This window comes from Homarus americanus, unplaced genomic scaffold (assembly GCF_018991925.1).
Source record: "Homarus americanus isolate GMGI-L3 unplaced genomic scaffold, GMGI_Hamer_2.0 scaffold32583, whole genome shotgun sequence".
In the NCBI taxonomy this organism is placed as follows: domain Eukaryota; kingdom Metazoa; phylum Arthropoda; class Malacostraca; order Decapoda; family Nephropidae; genus Homarus; species Homarus americanus.
In genome coordinates, this window is record NW_024713129.1 from 15,045,834 (window position 1) to 15,068,595 (window position 22,762).

Sequence of the window (22,762 nt, forward strand, 5' to 3'; positions counted from 1 at the left end):
CCTGCAACACTAGAAGATTACTGTATCCTATGTCTGCAACACTCATGACGAAAACAGGAAAATTCTTAAATCTAATAAAACCTCATGAATATCCATCAACTCTCTAAGTCCTGACATGATACAAGTCCATGTACATTACCTCAAACCCTTATCCACTGTTACAAGAATTTTGTTGTAATACGGTACAGGTCATTCTCACAAAACTAACAGAAACAAGCGTGAGCTCCTTTCAGGCCAGACTTGACCAACACTGGCACATGTTCAGGGACATTCAGGAGCCCATACATGCCCAGTACTTGCCAACAGTGTGCAACAGAGGAAGGACGAACCATCCGACCACCCAGTAAGCCGACAAGCGTCAAACAGAATAAAGTAAAGTAAAAGTTATACAACCACAGACCTGGAAGTAGAGATCCAACGAGGCCATCAGGTCACACTTCTCGGGGAAGCACTTGTTCTCTCTCATGTAGTATCCTAGTGAGTAGTTTCTATCTGCATGTTCTCGCTCGGACAGGAATGTACCATTACTGAAACCCACGTTCTCCCCGCCTGCCAGACGCTGTGGGGACGTAACAAAGGGAAGGAGTTATGCTTACAGGTTATTTTTAATAGTAAAACACTTCACATTTTCAGAATTGTTAGAATAATGCTGCTTACCATCATTTGTACACCTGCAATGTCTATGTACAGTAGTATACATTGTTTGTACAGGTATACCTGCAACTAAATACATTGTACAGTGTATGTTTGTATTCCTTCTGTACAGACTGAACCAAAGTAATGTGTATGAGATTTTACTGAATATCTATCTATCTATCCATACAACAATAGTAAATAGTCAGGCAATACAACCAAGGGGCCAACAAAGCCATTTTTGTAGAACAAACAAAGTACAGTACTACATTATGTATAGTCTTCACTATGATTTATATTAAGTAATTATCATCAATAATAAACACTTATAATAACACTTGGTAGAGTAGGTCAGCAGATACCTAAACAAGTAGCAACAAAAATTTAAAAATACACCGTAATTTATTTTCTTTACATCTAGTATTAAATTCTTTCCAGCCTGCAGAATCACTGAAAGAATGTGCTGTACAGTCAACAGTTAAATATCCTGTCGCCTCTCTTGCCGCTCCATGAACCCCAAGATTCAGACTCGTGAATCCTAAGCATCCATGGACAGAATAATGCATGTGTCTACTGCTTCGGGTTCATGAGTCTGAATCTCTGGGGTTCGTGGAGCAGGAGGAGAGGCGACAGGACTTTTGACTGTATATCATGAAAGAAGCACTGAAAGAAGTGCAGTTCATGATGTGATTTATAGAATCACTTAAAGACCATATTAAAAAAAATAAATAAAAAATTACAAATATGGTAACGTGGAGGACATTCACTAACCTTGAAATACTGTTGGACGAAATCAAACTTTTCTGAGGAGGACATACCCGGTTTAACGAGACTGTGTAGGAGAGCGTTTACAACTATAGAGCCAGCATTAACCAGGGGATTGTGTGGCTTATCTGTGAACAAAATGAAAGAGCAGAATGTTATGAGTTTAAAATATATACAGAGAAAAGGAGAAATTTTTACTGAAATCTCTTTTTATGACGGAGCCAATACCCAGGGAGTGTACCGGTAACTATTATCCTTGTCTCCAGAGAGGAAGGGCTGGTATCAATTGTACTTTGACATGTGCAGTGAAAAAGATAAAACAACAAAACTAAATTAAAAGTTGTCTAAATAATGGCTTTTGTAGACAGACTAAATTTCATATGCAAATTTATAAGCAGAATTACAAATGAAGGCTGATTGGTGTAACTACTGTACTGCATCTTCAAATGGACGAGGCATTACTAGTCTCCCACCCATTAACTTAATCCATTCTTTTCTCATTTAGCTGTTATCGTCAGTATAATTTCTTCTCCAAATTAATACAGTACATAAATAATAAACAAGTCCTACAGCTTCAATTCACTCTCTTTCAAACATTTTCTTTTAGTAAACAACAAAGCTTTATTATTATTATTACTGTATTATCATTATGGTATCAGAAAAGTAGATTTTATTATGTATAACTACCTTAAGAAAATGTAAAACAGTATCACAAAAACAGATGGGCAGGTATTGTACTTCTCTACACATGACATCACTTACCATTGTAATCCAAGACGATGGCGTTGAACATGCGACCACTGGGTTCCGTACCAACATATTTGTGCACCGTCTCATTACCCAACTCATTAAGTGCGATGCCATACGTCACAGGTTTACTGAGGGCAAGGCAGGAATAGGGGTTTAAGTCAGATAAATAATACAGAATATCTTGAAATAATATAAATTGCTTACGGTAATAAAACTACAGTGGGTTCTGCTATAACGCATGTTTTGATAACGCGAATTTGCTCTAACGCGATTTATGAATAGAGGAACGATATTTGTATAACGCGAACGCTTGTTTGCTGTAACGCGATTTTTGCTTACTATTTCTCCAATTTTGTGGTATTAACTGTGAATATGGTAAAGAAGAATATCTCCAAGAAGTGTTCTGGTGATCGAATTCCCGGTGATGATCGTAAAAGAAAGGATATAACACTTGAAGAGAAGCTCGATGTTATCAACCTCAAAATCACCCTTCTCCCCCATCGTTATATTCATATTTTTTCAAGGTAAAGTGTTACATTTACTGTATGATTTCATTATTAGATATGAATGTAACATTTATTTAGACTGTGCTATCCTTTGTGTTAGGCTAACTACTAATTTTTTTTCGATTTCGAGTGGTAATCTGCACCTAACCCTATTTTCTCCATAAGCCCTGTTATTTCTATTACACGATTTTCTATAACACGATGTTTTACAAGAACACAACTATCGTGTTATAGCAGAACTGACTGTATCCCAGATTTTCTAGGACGGAGTAGGTCAAAGTCCCAGTAAAAGGAAAAATATATATACTATTATCAGCTATACTTTCAATTCAAAAGTACTATGCTTAAACTGGAGAAACTTTAAACTACCAGTACTGTAATTATTCAGTTAGTGTCAGCCCCAAAGACAGATCGAGGAGCATTGGTGTTTATCCCATTGACTTTGGCTGATAATTAATGAGCTGAGGCTGACTTTAGATTATTAGATATTTATAAAACACGAAAAATACATCAGCGAAAATACTCCAGTAATTAAAACCGTCAACTAACCTGCAGGACTGCATTGTGAAATTGATATTTGTGTCGCCAACCTCATACCGCTGGCCATCTACCGAGCACACAGCCACACCAAAATGGTCCGGGCTAAATCTTGCCAGCTGGGGAATGTATGATGCTACCTGCAACAGCACAATGCACTTTATATCATGTCCGTAATACATGTATACCAACTTACACTAGTTTTCATTTATTCAAGAGGAGCATTTGTAGTATAATTCAAATATAAATATCCATAATAAAAGACAATTGAACATCCAAATTCCTTTCCATAAACATGAATTCAAAGCGTAAAAATAAAGGAATTCACCGATATCGATTTCACGCAGGACAGATAATTGTAAATAATTGTAAAAAAAAAAAAAGATAAAAGTGACGTCAGAGTAAAAAAGCCACTTCCATAAAAGCATTCTCAACTAGATAAAAAAAATACCTCGACACACCACTCTCGACTTACACAAGGCCTCTGTTCCATAAAACCGGCCATAAACCCATCTTTGGTAAATCAACCGGTGCCTATACAGGTACTCCCCGACTTACAACCTACTAGACTTACGTCCAGCCGCACTTACGATCTGCCTCAGTCGTACCAAAATGTGGTCAAATTATGTATTTTTGAGTCCCAAAGTCAGCACCCAGACAAAATTTTCATCTGTAATTCACTTTAAAATGGCTAGCAAGCTTAAAAGTGAGTGTTTTGTGGTGCTGAGAAGAAAAAGAGACCCAAATTTTCGATTTTCTATGCGTTATTTAAGCTTTTCCGACTTACAACCATTTCGACTTACGACCTGGATGTCGGTCCCTAACCCCGTCATAAGTTGTGGAGTACCTGTATGGTATTATGACTTAGATAAACACCAAATTCAGACTTAAAAGTACAAAAGGAATCACCACAGATACCAAGCTTAAGACATACAGTACATTTTATGCAAATGCAGAGTAAAATATCAAAAAAAGTCATGCACTGATTAACCAGCCAAAAATATGAGAGCAAAATTGTAATAATTGCCTGTTAAGTTTAGGTAAATATAAGACATGACAGGTAGCTACATGTACTGTACACTGGTATATTTACATATATTTTAAATTATTGCTTTCTTTACCAGATCATACATCATTCCCTTCTCTCCTAGACAAGACCGGTTGCACAATCTGCTAACAAACTGACCAGTGGCAAAGACGGTAAAGTAAAGTAAAATTAAGTACTGTAAAGTTTTCTGAGATACCTGTACATATTGGAGGATCTGTATCTATACAATTTAATAATTTACTTTGGAAAAAAATAAACAAATAAATAAATAAATAAATAAATAAACCACCATACAGTACATTTACAGAATTGCGTTAAAACCCAAGTACTGTACAGGGTATATATCTACTCCTTATTCAGTCGTATTGGTCAACCTCAGATTTTTTGGGGGGACAATCAGTTCCCAAAACCACGAATAATTGTAGGCTGTGCTGTACCATATTCTTATACTAAAACACACAACCACCTTCTCTGCTACAGTACCATATACTCCCCAAAGCTCAACTCATTTGCATTTATAACTCCTGTCTACCGATATACATAAAACTCTCAGTAACATTACGTACAATCGGAGTCAAAAGTTCACTCCAGCCCAAGAGTGAAGCAGCATCGACTCCAAATGAGATGAAACGGTCAGGGTTAAGTCAGTTCGGAGATTCATTCCCGTGATTCAATTTTACCGCGGAGAGTGAATCTCTTGTCTTTGGCTGTACCTCCATTCCATCATCACTATTCCTCAGGCATATATCTTTAAATGTTTCTCTTGCTTTGTATACATTAACTATCAACTGTCTATTTACTATATGTCTGAGTATCTCATCACCAACAGACATACTTAAAAAATATAATATGGCTGTCTGCTTTATAGTTTAGTGTCAGACTGCGTGTTTATTCCTCTGTATCAAATATAAGAGTAAAATGTGAAAATGCTTCCTCTAATGTACCATCTCATCTTTAGAATTTTACATGGTATTGTGGAAAATTTATTCATCTTCACTATCAATATAACAAGTATGGTAGAATTTTGTTTTTATAATACATGTAATTAACTCAAGGTTTATTTTGATAACCCAGACAGCATCAAGCTACTCTATGTTAAATAAACTGTCACAAAAATTCTTGCAATAATGTACAGTCACGGAAAAAAGTCCTGTCAGTCATCTGAGACCTCATGCCTTATAAGGCCCATGGATGTGTGACGTCTCAGGGTTCATGGATGGGACGAAAAATTGACAGGATTTTTTCCATGAATGTACAGTACTTGCAGTGATCAGGAGCATCAAGTGTAGTAATGATAAATGTGTACTGTATAAGACCATAATATTTTGTCAAACATTAGCGAGGAATAAATCTGTGTCAGTGCTGCAGATATATAACAGAACTGTTTATAAGGAGAAGAGGATGGTTATATATTAACTCCTTAAGCTTTACCACCATATGTATTCTGTACGGTCCACGGCTGATTTACTTCTGCGTGTAGATACAGTGAACAAGAATTATACTAACATCAACAAATACATTTAAGGAGCAGATGTGTTAACTCTTCAGTAAACAGTTCAAGGTGATGAAGATATTGTAGGTATTACTGTACAATTACACTGACAAAACTAATCACTTTTTCCAACAGCAACATTCAAATGACACATGGGAACAAAAATAACAGTTCAGTGACAGAATCTTTAAGGGAGTGACACTTGTGAAAATCATACCAACAATTATCCCATTTAATCATCCTTTATGACACCATTAATTCAAAGTCACATAATAATGGAGATTTTTTTAAGGTATAAACAACACGAGGATAAGCCTCTTGGAATTAGACAGAGGTGATACAAAAGCCAAGCAGTGCTGGGTATTACTAGCTCACTTGATGCTCTTACCTTGCCAACAGCGTAAATCTTTGCAGCATAAACAATGTGAAAAAAGCACAGCTGTTAATGCAATCAAATTTCAAGCAAGTTTTTTATCCTTAATTATGTTGAACAAGACACCACTATACATTGTACTGTATTTAAGTATTTATGAAAGATGAGGAATTCTTCCCCTAAAATCTAATGCAGGAACCAATCCAGGTTTTCATTTACACTTTTACTGTACAATATAGTTTTAAATTTCAAGACTGACTGTACAGTAATTTTCCCTATTATGTCACTGATACCCAGCTGTTAACGTCCTTATTATGTATGAGCACCTTCTTATACTGTGTAAAGTTTTGATTGTATTGCAGATAAAACAAGACTGATGAGAAGTACAACATAGGAAGCAATTGATTTTTGTGTTAAGTTACAACAAGACAGCACACGGCAACACATAGTCATCTAGGATACATTACTGATCATGATTAATGGAAATAATTACAGTAGTGTATATGTACAGTAATGTAGATACTCTGGTAAATTATTTTACTATAGACTAAAGACAATGACAAGACAGAGGCAGAATATTTTAGTCAAGACACCTGACACAAAGGTATGGAAAGATTACAGATATATTTCTCAATGTATGTCTGCTTTTTACTTTTCATTTAATAACTGCAAGGTGTTGGATATGTCTTGACCTACATTATCCATCCAAGTCATTACACATCCATTTCACTAGTCTCATTTCAGCCTATGTATGTCATCCATATCTGAATGGGATGGCAAAATCAAAGATGGAAATCATCCACGTGGGGCGACACCTGTATAGTTTCCTGACTGCTTTATCACCCTTCCTATACACTGACCTAACCAAGAGACTTGCCTTATTCTGTACAATACCTCATGATTTACAGACCACTTGTAGACATTGGTGTTATGAGGAAACATTCGTGTAAAGGGGGAGAGCACACTCAACACATGGAAGGTAACATTTATAAGTACAATAAAATCAAGATAAAAATATTCTAATTAATTATTGCAAACATAAGGAACATACTCTGTACCACCAAGTTTACTGGGAAGGAGCTTCAGGTTTTGGTAAAAATATTGTGAAGCATTAAACAGTTTTTGTTCTAATTTTTTTTTTGTGTACCCGTAATGATTACAGTATGTTGACACTATCTATGCAGTCGCTCTCTCAACTCCCAAAACTTGACTACTTATCAAATATATTCAGTCATGACTATGTACAGGCAAGTAAAACAACACACACACACACTAAGTATATTCAGGAAGGGAGTAATAATTGTTGTATACCATATAAAAGTTAATAAAAAACATGGATTATACCAAGTTTGTTTGTTATTTAGCTCATGATGCTGAAAACTTCGGACACCAGGAGGAATATATCTACCCCACATAGACATATTCCTGGTACAATGAAAGACAAATGTTGTGTCGTGAAATTTGGTGAAAACATATGCTGAAGGGCTAAACCTTTGGTGCACTCTGCCTTGTGGTAGGGGGTTCTCGTAATGTTTCACGAGTTATATTTAATTTTCGGACAAAACCGCGACACGACTCTTGTCTTTGATTGCACGATATATTTATACATTTAACACTTAAAGACTACATACTGTGCACTAATGGCAAGAGAATTAAAACCAACATGCAAGTAAAAAAAAAAAAATAATAATAATAATAATAATAATAATAATAATAATTATAATAATAATAATAATAATAATAATAATAATAATAATAATAATAATAAATAAATAAAACTAACTAACCTTCCCTACTGTGAGAGCCTTGGCAGACCAATAGAATTCTTCGATGTATGAATTGAAGTCGTGCCATTCGGGGACGACAAACTGGTGTCTAAGAGCCCGAGAGATCAGCACAATGTTGTCTTGGATCACTCTGAAAGGAATTAAGAGATCTTTAGAAAGGATGGCTGGAACTAAGGGGGAAAAAAAAACACAAAATACTGTATGTCTCGAGAAGATATAAAGGTTTACAGCATTTCTTATCTGCATGTAATGACACAATGTTCACAATTCTGTACAGGGTAGGGAGCCTGTTATGTAAATGTTAGGGAAGTTAGTATGTATATTCATTTGACTTTGATTTAGTAATTGTTTAAAAGGGTGACGTGCTTCCCCTCTTCTCATCAGATCAGCTTAGTAATCCAGTGTTATTATCAGGTGGCTTTGGTCCTTGTTAGTCAAGTGTTGGAGTGTGGGAATCCTCAATCAGGTCAAGAGAGGGAACTGTGGATGAATATTTGCCATGAACTCAGGGGATTTGCTGCCTCATGATGGGAGGGATTCTGATCGAGTTTGAGAACTGTACCGCTAATCCTATACTTTTTATTATCAAGAGCAGAATAATGTATCCAGTTCTTAAGTGGAGGATAAGGAATGGCATCTGTTTAATATTAGGGGTAAGAAATAATGATGATAATAAACACATGAATACCTGTACCTATAGGGAATTATCCTCCCTAAATTAACGAGACAGGTAGACAGGTGAGACCAGTGACTTCAGGTAACAAGTATGTACAGTGGCTGGTGTGTTTAAGGAGATGTGGCAACTGTGTTGGTTTACACTGTATTAAAACTCCCAGGATGACCCTAAGGAACATCACAATAGTAGCCTGACTAAGGATGTTTGATAAGTCTTCCTGACAGAGTTGCCACATCTCACAAAATGCACCAGCCACTGTACCAGCTCTAAGTGCAGGAAACTGTACATCTTGACACCTTACAAAGACAGGAAATACAGTGAAAGCGGTAAAGAAAACATGAACTGGAAAAAAAATATTATAAATCTAATGAATGAACAGTGTGATCACTTAATACCTAATTATTAGGATGAAAAAACTACTGAAGAACTTTACACATTATGTTAAAAGGAAATATAATTATTGTTAACTAGGATTTGAATAATGAAATATGTAAACTAAGAACAATGCTGAAGTTCTTAATCGGGGAATTTTGAATCAGTGTAGTCCAAGGTAAATGGGCAATACAGTAAGACAGGTACAGCAGTATGCCATAAATTTCAACCAGAGAAACGCCTTCTTGAGGTTTCAGAAAGACGTACAGTACACAAACATTACAGCATACACTAATAGGCCTATAGCTTATACTAGTAGGCCTATAGCTTATACTAGTAGGCCTATAGCTTATACTAATAGGCCTATAGCTTATACTAGTAGGCCTATAGCTTATACTAGGCAAGCACAAGTAGTAATTTTCTCAGGTACTAATAAAGAAGTCACAAACTGCTGTAGGTAAGCAAAGATTGTAAGCAACATTATTAAACAGATCTCATACAATACAAAGCAAAAGTATACAACTAATAACACCCAGAAGACAAAAGACCATTATAACTAAGTCCTCCATTGCATAATCCAGTAATCACCACCAGAGATTAAAACACCCTTGCAGTGCTCCCAAGCTGTGCAATAGATGTAATGAAACAATAAACACCATCAACATGCATCACCCAAATACAGTGAACACACCATAACAAGACAGTTTAAAAGCACAATATCATAAAGCATTGTCATACCTCTTTAATACAAAATAAACTTCTTCACACTGACATCCCCCACAAGGTTTTTTACCCTTCAGTGTGGAATCATTGCAAAGTACATACACCATCGTAATGTAGAGAATAATGAGAATATTTGCCATAAACTAACTAGAAGAAGACCTGTTACTAGCAAGAACGCACACGCACACACACGCACACTACAGTATTGACTATCCACAACACTTACATATAGGGGCATCCACAGTTAGTTGAAGACAGGGAGGTGAAACTTACACAAACAAATGTAAATTATCAACAAATCATACATCACCATGAACAATACACACCCATACTACTGGGGAGTCAATTGTATGTCTTAAGTTACTGTACAGTCCCTATATACTGACTAATTTCTATAATATCTAACTGGTTTAATTACTTTAGCTATATCATCTAAGTGGTTTAATTAATTTGGCTATATTATCTAAGTGGTTTAATTAATTTGGCTATAACATCTAATTGGCTTAATTAATTGGACTATAACATCTAACTGATTTAATTTCTTTGGCTATAACATCTAAGTGGTTTAATTAATTTGGCTATACAGTATTATCTAAGTGGTTTAATTTTTTTGGCTATAACATCTAAGTGGTTTAATTAATTTGGCTGTAACACCTAACTGGTTTAATTAATTTGACTACAGTATATCATCTTGCTGGTTTAATCATTCTGGCTCCATCATCACCAATGGTTCTTATACTAAACATCAATTCAATATCAGCACATGATCTTTTGTGTTTAGTCATATACTGTAACACCACTTATCATCCCCACATGTTTTAATACCCTGTACACCCATAAAATCATCCTTTACCCATCGACTCGTTTTTTTTATTTCCAGTTTAACGCCAAGTCTCCAGAACAGTGAGTGATCCCCCTAATACAACTGGCATCTTGAAGAGAGATTTAGGATTAGTGTGAGATTCTATTGTTTCTCGTCAATGCTTTACTATGAAGGCAATCCAGAGACGTGACTGACTGCCCAAGCAGCTAACGAGCCAATCAGTGGCGAAGATGATAAATGTAAAAAGTAAATGTGAAAAAATAATACAGTAGTAAAAATAATGATCAAATAAAACAGGACCAGAGGAAATTATAAGTATATAAAAAAAAACAATTGAGAATTACACGTATAAAAGAAGACGTTGAAAATCTACACAGTCAATGACTGATAGATGAAGTTCCCTCTGATCGCCTCTCTCTATATACATCCATAATATACACAGTACAGTACAATGATTTGGTTCTGAACAAGTTTTTGGTTCTAAATTTCTCTGGCGAAGATAAAAAGACTGATACTCCTTGACTGTAGGATGTCCATGGCATATGACATTTTGTAGGGGGACAACTTCACACACAAGTAAATGAACACATCATACAGTACCAACATGCCTAGCAATATTTTCTCAGAGATGGACTAAGGGAAGGAACTTGTGTTAGTGTGTCCTCTGCTGGGTTATAGTATTGATAAGTGACCTTTATTCTGGGTAAAGTTGTCTAGTACATAACAGAGAAATGGATAATTTGGCTGTATAATAAGTGGGTGTCTGTATGTTGTGTGCAGCGGCTGAGTGGATGGGTACAGTACCTAACTTTACACTACAGGAGAGTGAAGATGATGTGCAGTTCTGACCAGTCTACCTTCTTGCATACCAAAAGTTTAGTAACTATCCATACTGTCCCTAACAAGCAGTAGCCATGCCTGTGGGTACACTTATACTTTCAATATCCTGAGGGTTTGTGCTGAACAAAAACAATTAATGAAACTTAATTCATCTTTCTGTCATGAGATTTAGTTTCTTGTGATATGGTACAAAGCCTACAGGTTACCCGACCTATGTTTATATAGTCGTTTTTTTTTTACCTTTTGTCTAAAGAATACAGTTCACCCCATGATTTCTGAACACATTTATGAATCACCCTGTACAGTATATTTGCTAAGGATAAGTTATAACAAAGACCATGTGCTGATAATGATTAATTAATAAATTTATATATTTTTTGAATGTATACATTTGCATGAGTGTTTGAGTAGTGAGAGCCTGCATCAGTATAGAGTAATGTAGTGTCTTATGCCGTGTCAATATGGTTCCTCGGAAAATAGCCCTTATGTACTTATATCATCAATGCTGTCATTACACTGATAAAAACATGGATGAAAAATCTATCAATGTTGGAGTTTTTTGTCAAATTTTACAGGAATTACAAAATAACTGAATTGTGAGACTTGGAAAGAAAAGAAGTGCAAGAACTCCTGACCACATTAGCACATGTAAAGTATTCTGTACCAGATAAGTGAAATGATCCAGAGGAAAAAGGAAATAATTAAAATAAATGACAAGCCCTGACTGCTATACAACCTATGAAGGAATAATGAACTTGAAAACTGTTTAACTAAAAAAATATAATTTACTTGAGAACATTCATAATAAGTACCTGATTAAATTTATACCATTCAGATACCTAGAAGCATGGAACTATTCCCAGTAAACACAGACTTCATATAAAGCTTGGTTGTAGGGAAACACAGACAACATCCAGTGCTAAGGGAGTACAGAACACAAATTAGGGAACTCTTGATTTGTTCTTTGAAAAGTACAACTAGGGATGATGGGATTAAAATAATATAGTAGAGTATATTGTAGTCTGAATTGGTAATCGAGATTTTGGGGGAATAATCAAGAACCCAAAAGAGAAATCACTAAACACAAAAGTCCCTTTCACTAGTGACTTTACAGAGGCTCGTATGCGAGTTTCGTTCTGTCGAATGTAAACAAACAATGCTGCCACACTACACAAAACTTGACGAGCCCCTGTAAAAGCACTAGTGAAGGGGACTGTATATTATGCATGGCAGGCAAACTCCTTTCTGCATTTACTTTATAAAATACAGCCAGGGATTATGAAGAACCAAAAAATATGATGTTTCCTACAGATATTTTTTTTCACTTGAGGAGAATAAAGTGGAAAATCATTACTCGTCAAGACAAGTACCAGGACTCCTGAACTAAAAAATTATACAGTACAGACTTGAAGGAACCTCTACTGTAGGCATAAGAGGGATTGAAGATAAACTGTCTATAGTATGCCACTCCTCGACATACGACCGCCACAGTCGTACCAAATTTTTTTCAAATTGCGTATTTTCGAGTCCCGACGTTAGTGATTGCGTTGTGTACTGACAAAATTTTCGTTTGTAATCCCCTTTAAAATGGCTGGCAAGCTTAAAAGTGAGAGTTTCGTGGTGCTGAGAAGAAAAAGAGACACCCATTTTAGATTTTCTACGTATTATTTTCGCATTTTCGACTTACGACCAATTCGACTTATGACCTGGATGTCGGTCCCTAACCCCGTCATAAGTCGGGGACTGACTGTATATAGTTTTCTGGCTTATTAATCTTAGTTTCAGGGAAGTCAAGCAGAAAAAAAAGAGAAACAGGTTACCAGACAAAATATGACAAAAACATGTACCATAGGTTATGGCAAGAAAGGAAACTCACTACAGACTACACACAAAAGCAGCATCTAGGCTTTATGGAGATTCAGATATTATTACTGTACAATGCTTTGGGTTATTCCTTATTAATAGAGAAATCAAAAAGGGTAAAAAGGTTAAAAAGTATTAAGAGAAATCAAAGGGGCTAAAAGGGCAGAGAGTGGACAGATGACTTACAGACAGAACAGTTAATGACACTATCCCTCCAACTCAAGCAGCCAAGGGGTACAAATATCACTCCAACCTTTTTATAGTGTTCTAAAAGTCACTCCTTCACTACATATCCATAATCCACTCCTAAATATACATACATAAAACATACATATTCAGATCTGGATAAATAATGAAAACAAACACAAAACTTTCATAAATCATTTGCAAATCAAGTACCACAATTATTCTCTCCAACTGAAACACACAATGTCAATTCTGAGGCATTATTTGACTATCAACTTACACTACCACTAAAAATCAACACCTAGAGACAAGTGAACAAAATGTACGACAATCAATGATATACTTGTACATAAGGGCTACTGTATAGATAATAATGCTCTCCTCTACTCGAGTGTCCTTTTCTAATACTGAATATAAATTACATCTATGGGTTAAATACTATATAAGAATTAATCTAAATAATATCCTAATCTGGAACTCAAAAGTCAGTTACAAATATCATACTTTACCTAATATTGTATCTGAATATCCTCTCCATTGCATAGTACAGTAGATGAAAATTGAATATGGAAGCAATCAAAAAGCTTTCCACTTACTGTACTAATAAAAATGGTATGTTTCCCCTGCAAAGCTAAGGTCATAAATTGTTTCATATGAGTTTGCCCAATGCTTGTTCAGTATCTGGCTTACACTAAACAGGGTATGGAACTGTATTTATTCTTATTCATCACAAACAATTTATGGATATCTAACCTGCATTAATACTTAAAATCGTAATTGCCCAAGCGGCTAATGAGCCGATCAGTGGCGAAGAGGATAAAAGTAAATGATTAAAGCTCAAAGTTCAACCTATTTACAGGTATCTATGTGCAAGATACCTGTAATATTCTTCTATCTCATTAGTGGTTACTTTACATAGCTAACAAGCAAACACAAAGCAGATTAAATGAGCAAGATACAGACAAAAGGCATATCAGGAGTTAGCAGCAGCAGTAGGAGTATGTTAACAAGCCGGCAAGATACCAGTGAAAGGGGTCATCTCTCTTAAAAACTTGTAGTACAGTACAGTATGTCGTGTATAATATGCCTGATAATCAGCTCTGAATTTAGATGAGCCACATGTGCTTGTAGCTTCTAAGATACTGCAGCAGGATAACATCTCCACACTCGGTTGGAGAATCGGAGTTTATTAATGATCTAAATTTAACCAACAATTTGAGAAGGATGTCTAATTGGGTTAATCCTATGTTTTGTGTGTTGTATGCTGCCCTACTTAAGAACATGCAGTTGTATATATGAGAACAAGCAGTAATGTGCCATGGTAAAAATCCTTCTAAGTCATGTAGGTTGATGCATACTTCTTGAACTGTTCTCTGTTGAGCCTTCTTGAGGTAGGAGATGTGATGGGCGGGGCGCGACGCGGGGATCCATTCGTCGAGTTCGATGACGGACTCTGGGAGCGTGACCGCCGATCCCTGGCCATTATAACATTACTCATCACCATAGCACCACTTTAGGCACGGCATATCGTCATCTACACTTTCCAGGTAATGCAGACAGACACTTGACCACAGTTTAAGATCACCTTTCTGATACAGCCTTGGGGGATATTACAGAAACTGACAGCAACTTTTTGAACGGATGCACGGAAAACTAATCTGGCACTTTGAAACGGAGAACAAATCAATGCCACAACACTTGACTTTTTCTCCAGTGTTTTCCATTGCCATATTAATTTTGTTGCATTTTTTCAAGAAGATATTTTGAGTTAAATATTAGAAACTTCAGACAAACAATTTACCTTTAATAATTTACAGTATAATTATAGTTAAATATGAGGAAGATCTACAGTGGCATTCAATAATTTCTAACGCTCAGCCAGACTATAATTTCTTTCTTTGCGAACCTGAACTATATCAATTACTGCTTCAAAATTATATAAAAATCAAACTTAAAACAACAGAATATGGAAGTTAAAAATTTAGATTATGTAGAAAAATTAATTAATAATGATACATGGGAGAAATTTATCCTGTAAGGTAACCAAATAGTCCCAGGGTATTTAGCAAATGAAGTGAGGATAAGGAAAATTTTACTTTCATGCTAACAGTCATCATCTTTTAGCCTGTAGTAATAAGTAGTACATGATGATAGTTTACCATTATTATGACCCTTTTCTACCACTGTAAACCTTTTTTGTCACGATTACTAAACATAAAGAAGCAATATTAACCCCTTATGTACAGGGTTCTTACTGTGCTGGATAAAATCATTCGGCAACAAATAAAACTTTTAAAATAGCGTCCCTGTAGTGAAGGGGTTACTAGCTCCTCTAACCCCTTGTGTACAGGGCTGCCTCTGAGGTTAATAAAATCGTCTGATATTACACCAAATAAAATATCAAAAGTAGTGTCCCCGTAGTGAAGGGGTTAACCAGAATCAAAGATGAACATTACATAATAAGTGATCTGAACGTTGAAAATTTGGTATTAATATTACGTCAAGAACTCAATGCTATGTTAATAAACTATTCATTATTTAGGAACTAGATTCTAAAAGATAGAAGATAAAAAAGAATTACATCATTAATCTTTAAGAAAGAAGAAATCAGAGACAATGCTAAAGAATAAAACCACAGAGCAGCGACTACTGTTTTTAATGTGACGGATGAGATGGCAAGTTAGTATACAGACTCCCCCCCAAAAAAGTATCATTGCCTATGGGGTCAATGTTCGTGGTTGGTGAGCAGTGTTAGTCCACTAGTTTCAGAACAGTTGGTACAGTTGACCAATATGACCAGTAATTGAATTTAATGGCCGAGATATTATATAAACCCATATGTCGTGTATATTTGAGGGCTGTCAAATGTTGGGGGAACAGGCATACCAACATATGACGATACACTGGTGAATATATCAAAAGCATTTCGTCCAGCGCTTCAATTAGTAAGCAGAAAAAGTAACAACACTTTTCTGGGGGGAACTGTACAGGCATTCATCACTGTCATATAAAGTACACATGAATTAACTGTATATCACACATGCAGACAAAACTTACACCTGAACTATGTGTGGTCATGCAATATACATCATAATCTTCATACTCTTGTGCCTTCTCAGTTAAGAGAATTCTGTACTTACAACAAAAGCTAGACTCACCATTGCAGCACTTCTAATACTATACTATAACACTTTCTGAAGATGTTAGTGCCATGTATTGTTAGGTGGTTATATTGTACTACATTAAACTACACGACCCCTGACGAATAGCTGTACTACCACATAAATAACTAATAACAATGACCCAATAATAATCTATGAATGGCCTCATCATGTTCCCATAAAACATACAACTAACAACAGATAAAACAGATTTCCCCCAATTTACAACAAACAGTAATCAACTTCTATGTTATTATCGACTCCGTATCTGTATTTTTCTGGCTAAATAAAGTGTATCAATATGTCGAAGTCTATTATTAAACCACAATGACACACTAGAAAAAGGTATTTTACTCAATACCTCAAGTGAATCTTATATACTGTTGTGCATCTTCAGCTCAGATGCCCTACACTGATCAGAGCAGACATACACTGATCAGAGCAGACATACACTGATCAGAGCAGACATACACTGATCAGAGCAGACATACACTGATCAGAGCAGACATACACTGATCAGAGCAGACATACACTGATCAAAGCAGACATACACTGATCAAAGCAGACATACACTGATCAAAGCAGACATACACTGATCAGAGCAGACATGACTCAATTTTTAAAGCCCCATTTGAGCAGATTTCATTTTAACAACACAATAGCTACCTTTCCCTAAATCAGAACTCTAACCTAAAACATCTGTGTGGTTTGAATGGCACCCAAAAGTAAGCTCATTTACGACCAACAGACTTGACCAACACTAACGCAGGTACAGATACATTCAGGAACCAGTACATGTTCATAGTTACCATTAATATGACTTCTTATAATCTTATTTTTTTACTCATTTTAACTACTGTCTCATTCTTAAATACTATACGAAGTACCATCTCTACCATTACCACCATAAGTCATATATTTATCCACACACTTAACAACATCACCCAAGTCTAATTCCTGCCCCTGGTTACCTAAGATGGCCATACATTACTAAACACAAACCACGACCATCTACTAATCCACTCTTTATTCTCCTTCCTTCCATCACATATACTATTTTCCCTTTCCCAAACCAAGGAATTTTCTTCTTTCCCTCGACTTAAATCTCAAGGCCAATCTTAAGTTATCGACATTAATTAAGTCCTCATTATCTTCAACAGCACCTACCACCCATTCTATTATATAACTTTTCAAAAATAATAAATACCCCATAAAGTTACTTGTAATTTCGATCTATTTAACCAACTGCTCTTCAAGGCTTCCATAACGGGGCCTTTAAATTCTAATGACACTTATAGTACAATATACTCAGCCAACAGTGCAGGTCTGCCATCCACCCCGATACCTCTTAAACGTTCCCTTCTCGAGCATGAGGGTACTGAAGGAGGTGTCCTTAGGGTTGTCTAGTGTAGCGTGAACCTCCATCAGATTGCTCCTCAGTTCAGCTAGGCGTGGGTCAGACTTCCTCAGCCCTGTTTCTGTTAGTGCCTGCAGAAACAAACATGTATTAATTCTTGAAAGTAAATTAGAGTATACAGCTTTTTTTTCTCTCTCTATTTATATTTATTTGGGTATATTTAATTTTTACAACTATTAATTTTAAACGGATTAAGTAATTCAGATGTGACCATCAGAGATACAAGCAAGTGTGAATGTGAGGTAAATAGGACCAAACTACAGTACTGCAGCCGGAATTGACACACAAAGCATTATAAATTATAAATAAAATTAAGGTTTTTTATCAATTTTGTTTAGTGGCTTTAACCTCGTAAGGATTAATATTAGATTAAGTCTGATACAGCCACTGACCTGAGAAAATGGGGGGGGGGGGACTTAGGATAACGATAACATGTTTCTTAAACCAAAGTTGTCCTGTTAAACACTTGAATTTTTTTATTCTAAGCACAGTGAAAAAATAATTATCCAAATCAACAGTCATTCAAAATTTATACAGCTAAGAGGCCGATCGGTGGCGAAGAGGAAAGTAAAGTATTTTAACCTTTCCCGCATGATGACGCGACTCACGGCAGGTTTATAAGACCAACTCCACGGTGACACAAATCGAGTCCTCATACTTCAAAAAAATCGCCCCAAATTAAGTTTTCAACAGAATTGCGTCAAATTTTGATGCATATTAGTAGCAAGTAAGTTCTATAAAATAAACTAATTGGCAACTTTCGAAGCCCATAAGAAAGGAAGAACGGAACGATAAATGCGCAGTACTTTCTCAGCAGTTAGTGAACAGCCCATTTGTTTTCTACCTTCACCTGCACTTCCCTCTTCTAACTTTACCTTCCTTTCTCATCTCCTTTCATCTTCAGAGTCTATTAGGCTCCCTTCCCTTCATTGACAGCAGCAGACAGACCGTGAGTGTGAGACGCGTCCATCTAAATTTTCATAACTCCATGCAGGCAGCCTTAACATTATCCTGGATTACAGTGCTTACCCTAGTGGAGAAGTGAAGAGATGGTTGTGAAATGTAATATTTTTTTTTCATATTTACAGAGAAATTGTTCAGTTTTCAAAAGCCGTTACCATATCAGGCTATACAACCTTGTTATAGTGACAATGTCTCGAAAAGTCTCTGAAAGATGGTTTTCAAGACATGAATTTTATCAGTACCATTCTCTTCGTTACATTGTTGGCTACAAGATGCAATATAATTTATATCAATATAAAATACACATAAATAATAAAAAAAGATAAAAGAAAATATTTACCATTTGAGAATCGTTTTTCTTTCTATTATTATTATTGCGTTGGAAAGCTCATAAAATTCCTCTTCTTGCAGTGTATAGTACATTACAGTACTTTAAAATTTGGCTCAGATAATTTTGAGCTACGAGGTTGTGAACGTATTGGTGTGTATTTTTTTCTCATGTTTATTGGAAGTAAAGCAAAATAGCTATATACTTGTACTGTATTATTCCCTTTTCTTTGGCTTATGCTGCAGAGCGATCAGTTACGAAGCCAAAGATATATCGTTTATGACATGAAAAACAATTTTTGGGGGGAAATTGATAAAGCAAAAAAAAAATATTCACAGTGCACTGTCTCGCCTGCCCTGGGGGCCTCAGAGATGTGATCTTGGAACAGGAAAACTAAAAACTTATCTCGTGCGCAAGATGTCCTGAAAATAGATGGGACAGTGTACGTATAGGCCTACAGCTGTAATGCACTGATAAATAATAAATCACATTATTTATAAAATTGTATTAAATGATACTTACAAAAGTGGCGAATACCGAAAAGGATAAAGAAAAGTAAAATATGTAACTAAAATTGATCTTGATTCGAAGAAAATACAATCATACTGACGTTTATTACACACATACAGATATGCAAAATACATACTGGACAAGCATACACACATACAAAGACACAAATTCTCAGATAAAAACAACCACACACACTGTACAGTACACAGCAAGACCCACACAAAACACAGGCACATAGGATATCAAAGGCTTAGTATTTCAGAGTGTTTGTATAAGCCCTTCCTCTAATGGACCGTCAGGCCTGTGTGGAGGTGACACACACACACACACACACACACACACACACACACACACACACACACACACACACACACCTATCTTCAGTACACTGGTGATTTAAAAACAATACTACTTTCTGATTTTAGCTAGAATGAACCACTGAGCAATACAATAGTTACAGTAGTAAAGTTTGGTACAGTTGAGTGATGTTAGTAAATTAGCCTCTAGCTAACTCCTTGACAAGAGGGACATCGAATGGAGAAATGACATGCAACGTTTAGTGAACACAAGTTTACGATGGAGTTAATGATATAAATAAGGGTTTTGTTCCTGTGGGTAATTTATAGTCAAACCTTTCTCACAAAAATATTAATAACCTAAATTAATTACTATGTTAAATTAATTGTTTATTTATGATATACTGTATGACAATGAGGGGCGGTAATAATCAGGATTTTGTTTGCCTCATTCGTGTCCCCGACGTAAAGAGACTGGCAGTTCTTATATGACAAGCTTCCCTGGAGCTCGTCACTAATGATTACTCTTCTGGCCTTGTTCACCTTCCCTGTTGCTTTGATTAATTATGAAAGAAACCTCGCCTGAAAGAATGACTGAACTTCACAACCTGGGAATGAGTGAGTTGGAGATTAGGATAGAGAACCACGAATCGACTCGCCTACCAAAGAGAGGCAGATATTTTACAAGAGGAAAATTATCTACCTAATGATACAGCTATTATCATAATGTACCTTAAAATGGATCTTTATTAAGTTAGTTAGTCGATCAATAACTCACGCAGGGAACCATCTGATCATGAGTACCATATAGATTACTGCTAAAAAAAATATCCTATTCTTGTCTTGTGTTGTCTTTCGTTTGCAACTTTATGTAACTTGTATGATTTTTATGAAACTAAAATATTTTAATATTTTGTACGCATCGTAATTCTGTCCTTGACCACAAGATGATAAAGCAGCTGGCCTCAAAAATAAACCAGAAAAGAGACTGGCTTGAAGAGATCTCCTTTGTCCAGTTCCCGCCGCGGTGACTTCTTATGGAGACAATCCTACTACGGTAGTGAAAATCTGACATCGCCATTAAAGGCTTACAGTTACCAGACCAACAAACACACAGATTGTTCAAAATTAGAGTAAGTTGAAGGAGCAACATAAATTACCACCTGTTAGGGAAAAACATCAACAACAATACTAGGAACTTGAAACATTACTCGGTAAATATTTTCCTGCCAGAAATGCATCTTAATAGATCTCTCGCCATCAGAAGGTGTATGAATGATGGTTCCTCACTCTGGCAGTTTATTATTTACTTTCTGAACTTATTTTCCCCCGACTTCTAACAAGGAGATTCAAATATAACTAAGACATAATAATAATCATCTTGCAGTTCAATTTCTTTCTTCATAACTTCAGTCTTTAACTCTCCCGTAAGGCATCGCTGGTAGTAAGAACAGTAACACACTACAGTACTCACCGCTAGGAACCTTCCCATGTGAACTGTATCGTCTGTTTCATCCTTGAACATATCAAACAGCTGGTCCTCCACATTGATGGGCGTCACCCTGTAGAAGAGGTTAAGTGGGTCATACGCTTTTAGTATTATTATTATTATTATGAGTGTTTATTATTGTTTTAGTTATTATATTATTATTATCAATATTATCATTATTGCTGTTGTTACTATTATCATATGTTGTTACTATATTATTATCGTTGTATAATAATAATAATAATAATAATAATAATAGTAGTAGTAGTAGAGATTGTTGTTGTAGAATAATAATAGTACAGTAGTAGTCGTAGTAATAAGGGAATATATACATAACCAATAATAAACCAAACCATAAAAACTTGCCAAACTAAACCTAAACGCAGCTGCCCTACAGTATTACACCGTTAACTTATAGGTTAGGTTAGGTTGTTAATGGTGAATAATCAGTCAACAATTATCAACCAACATTTACCCATCCTCACCCTCGGGAATTAAAACCCCCTACAATACCTGAAAACAATCTATTTATCACAAGTACAGCGGGAAAACATACGAATTGTAAAAGGCTCGTACCCTTCCCCTTTAAGCTATACAGGAGTCGCCCAAGCAAGCCACCAACACCGTAGTTATATGTCTAAAAATAAATAAATAAATAAATAAAAAACTGACCAATATTATTAGTATTCGCAACAACAAACCCTGCTAACCTTCCTGCTACAGACGTCATAAATATAGATTTCACCATCATCAATAGCCCGGATTGTGATACGTGGCTGGTAATACTATGTTGAGATGGATGCGTTAGCTGTGACTATCTGATGGCTAGACTTCTCCCGGGTGCCATTACAGTATATGCAAATTTTGAAGCAGTTTTTTATTTAGTTAGTTTATTTTTTACGACCGGGTTAAGTTCCTATCGCCAACGTAATATTTACAGAGTGGGTACTAGGTTTTATTAATAAGTGGTGAGAGAGAGGATTTTAACGGGGGGGGAGATATCAATGGGGTATTAAGATAACGAGAGAGCTGGGCTGGGCTGGGAAGCAAAATATGGACAAATTAAAAAAAAAAAAAGTAAAGTTGTGTCATTAATGGGTTGTTTTCATGTTTCTTATACCTCCTGTTCCTCTTCTCTTCTCCCTCTCCTCTACCTTCCCTCCTCCTCCCTTTCCTCACCTTCTCTTCTTCCTCCGTTCTCTATACCCTCCCTCCTCCTCTCAA

General features: G+C 35.9%; 1 protein-coding gene across 8 annotated transcripts in view; it reads right to left on the minus strand.

The window, feature by feature from the left end:
- The window catches only part of LOC121868529 (glutaminase kidney isoform, mitochondrial-like), a 111,170-nt gene that overhangs the window by 54,008 nt on the left and 34,400 nt on the right, over positions 1-22,762 (minus strand). For 5 of the 8 annotated variants that reach the window (XM_042369273.1, XM_042369237.1, XM_042369228.1 and 2 more), the window contains exons 4-12: positions 21,524-21,611; positions 17,881-18,023; positions 14,733-14,849; positions 7,892-8,021; positions 6,120-6,137; positions 3,204-3,331; positions 2,161-2,276; positions 1,405-1,526; positions 401-559 (exon numbers count right to left, since the gene is read on the minus strand). In XM_042369273.1, the coding sequence (XP_042225207.1) occupies positions 401-559; positions 1,405-1,526; positions 2,161-2,276; positions 3,204-3,331; positions 6,120-6,137; positions 7,892-8,021; positions 14,733-14,849; positions 17,881-18,023; positions 21,524-21,611 (1,021 nt within the window). The remainder of the gene's footprint in view (positions 1-400; positions 560-1,404; positions 1,527-2,160; positions 2,277-3,203; positions 3,332-6,119; positions 6,138-7,891; positions 8,022-14,732; positions 14,850-17,880; positions 18,024-21,523; positions 21,612-22,762) is intronic. The other 3 variants (XM_042369254.1, XM_042369246.1, XM_042369263.1) reach the window with 3 other exon arrangements.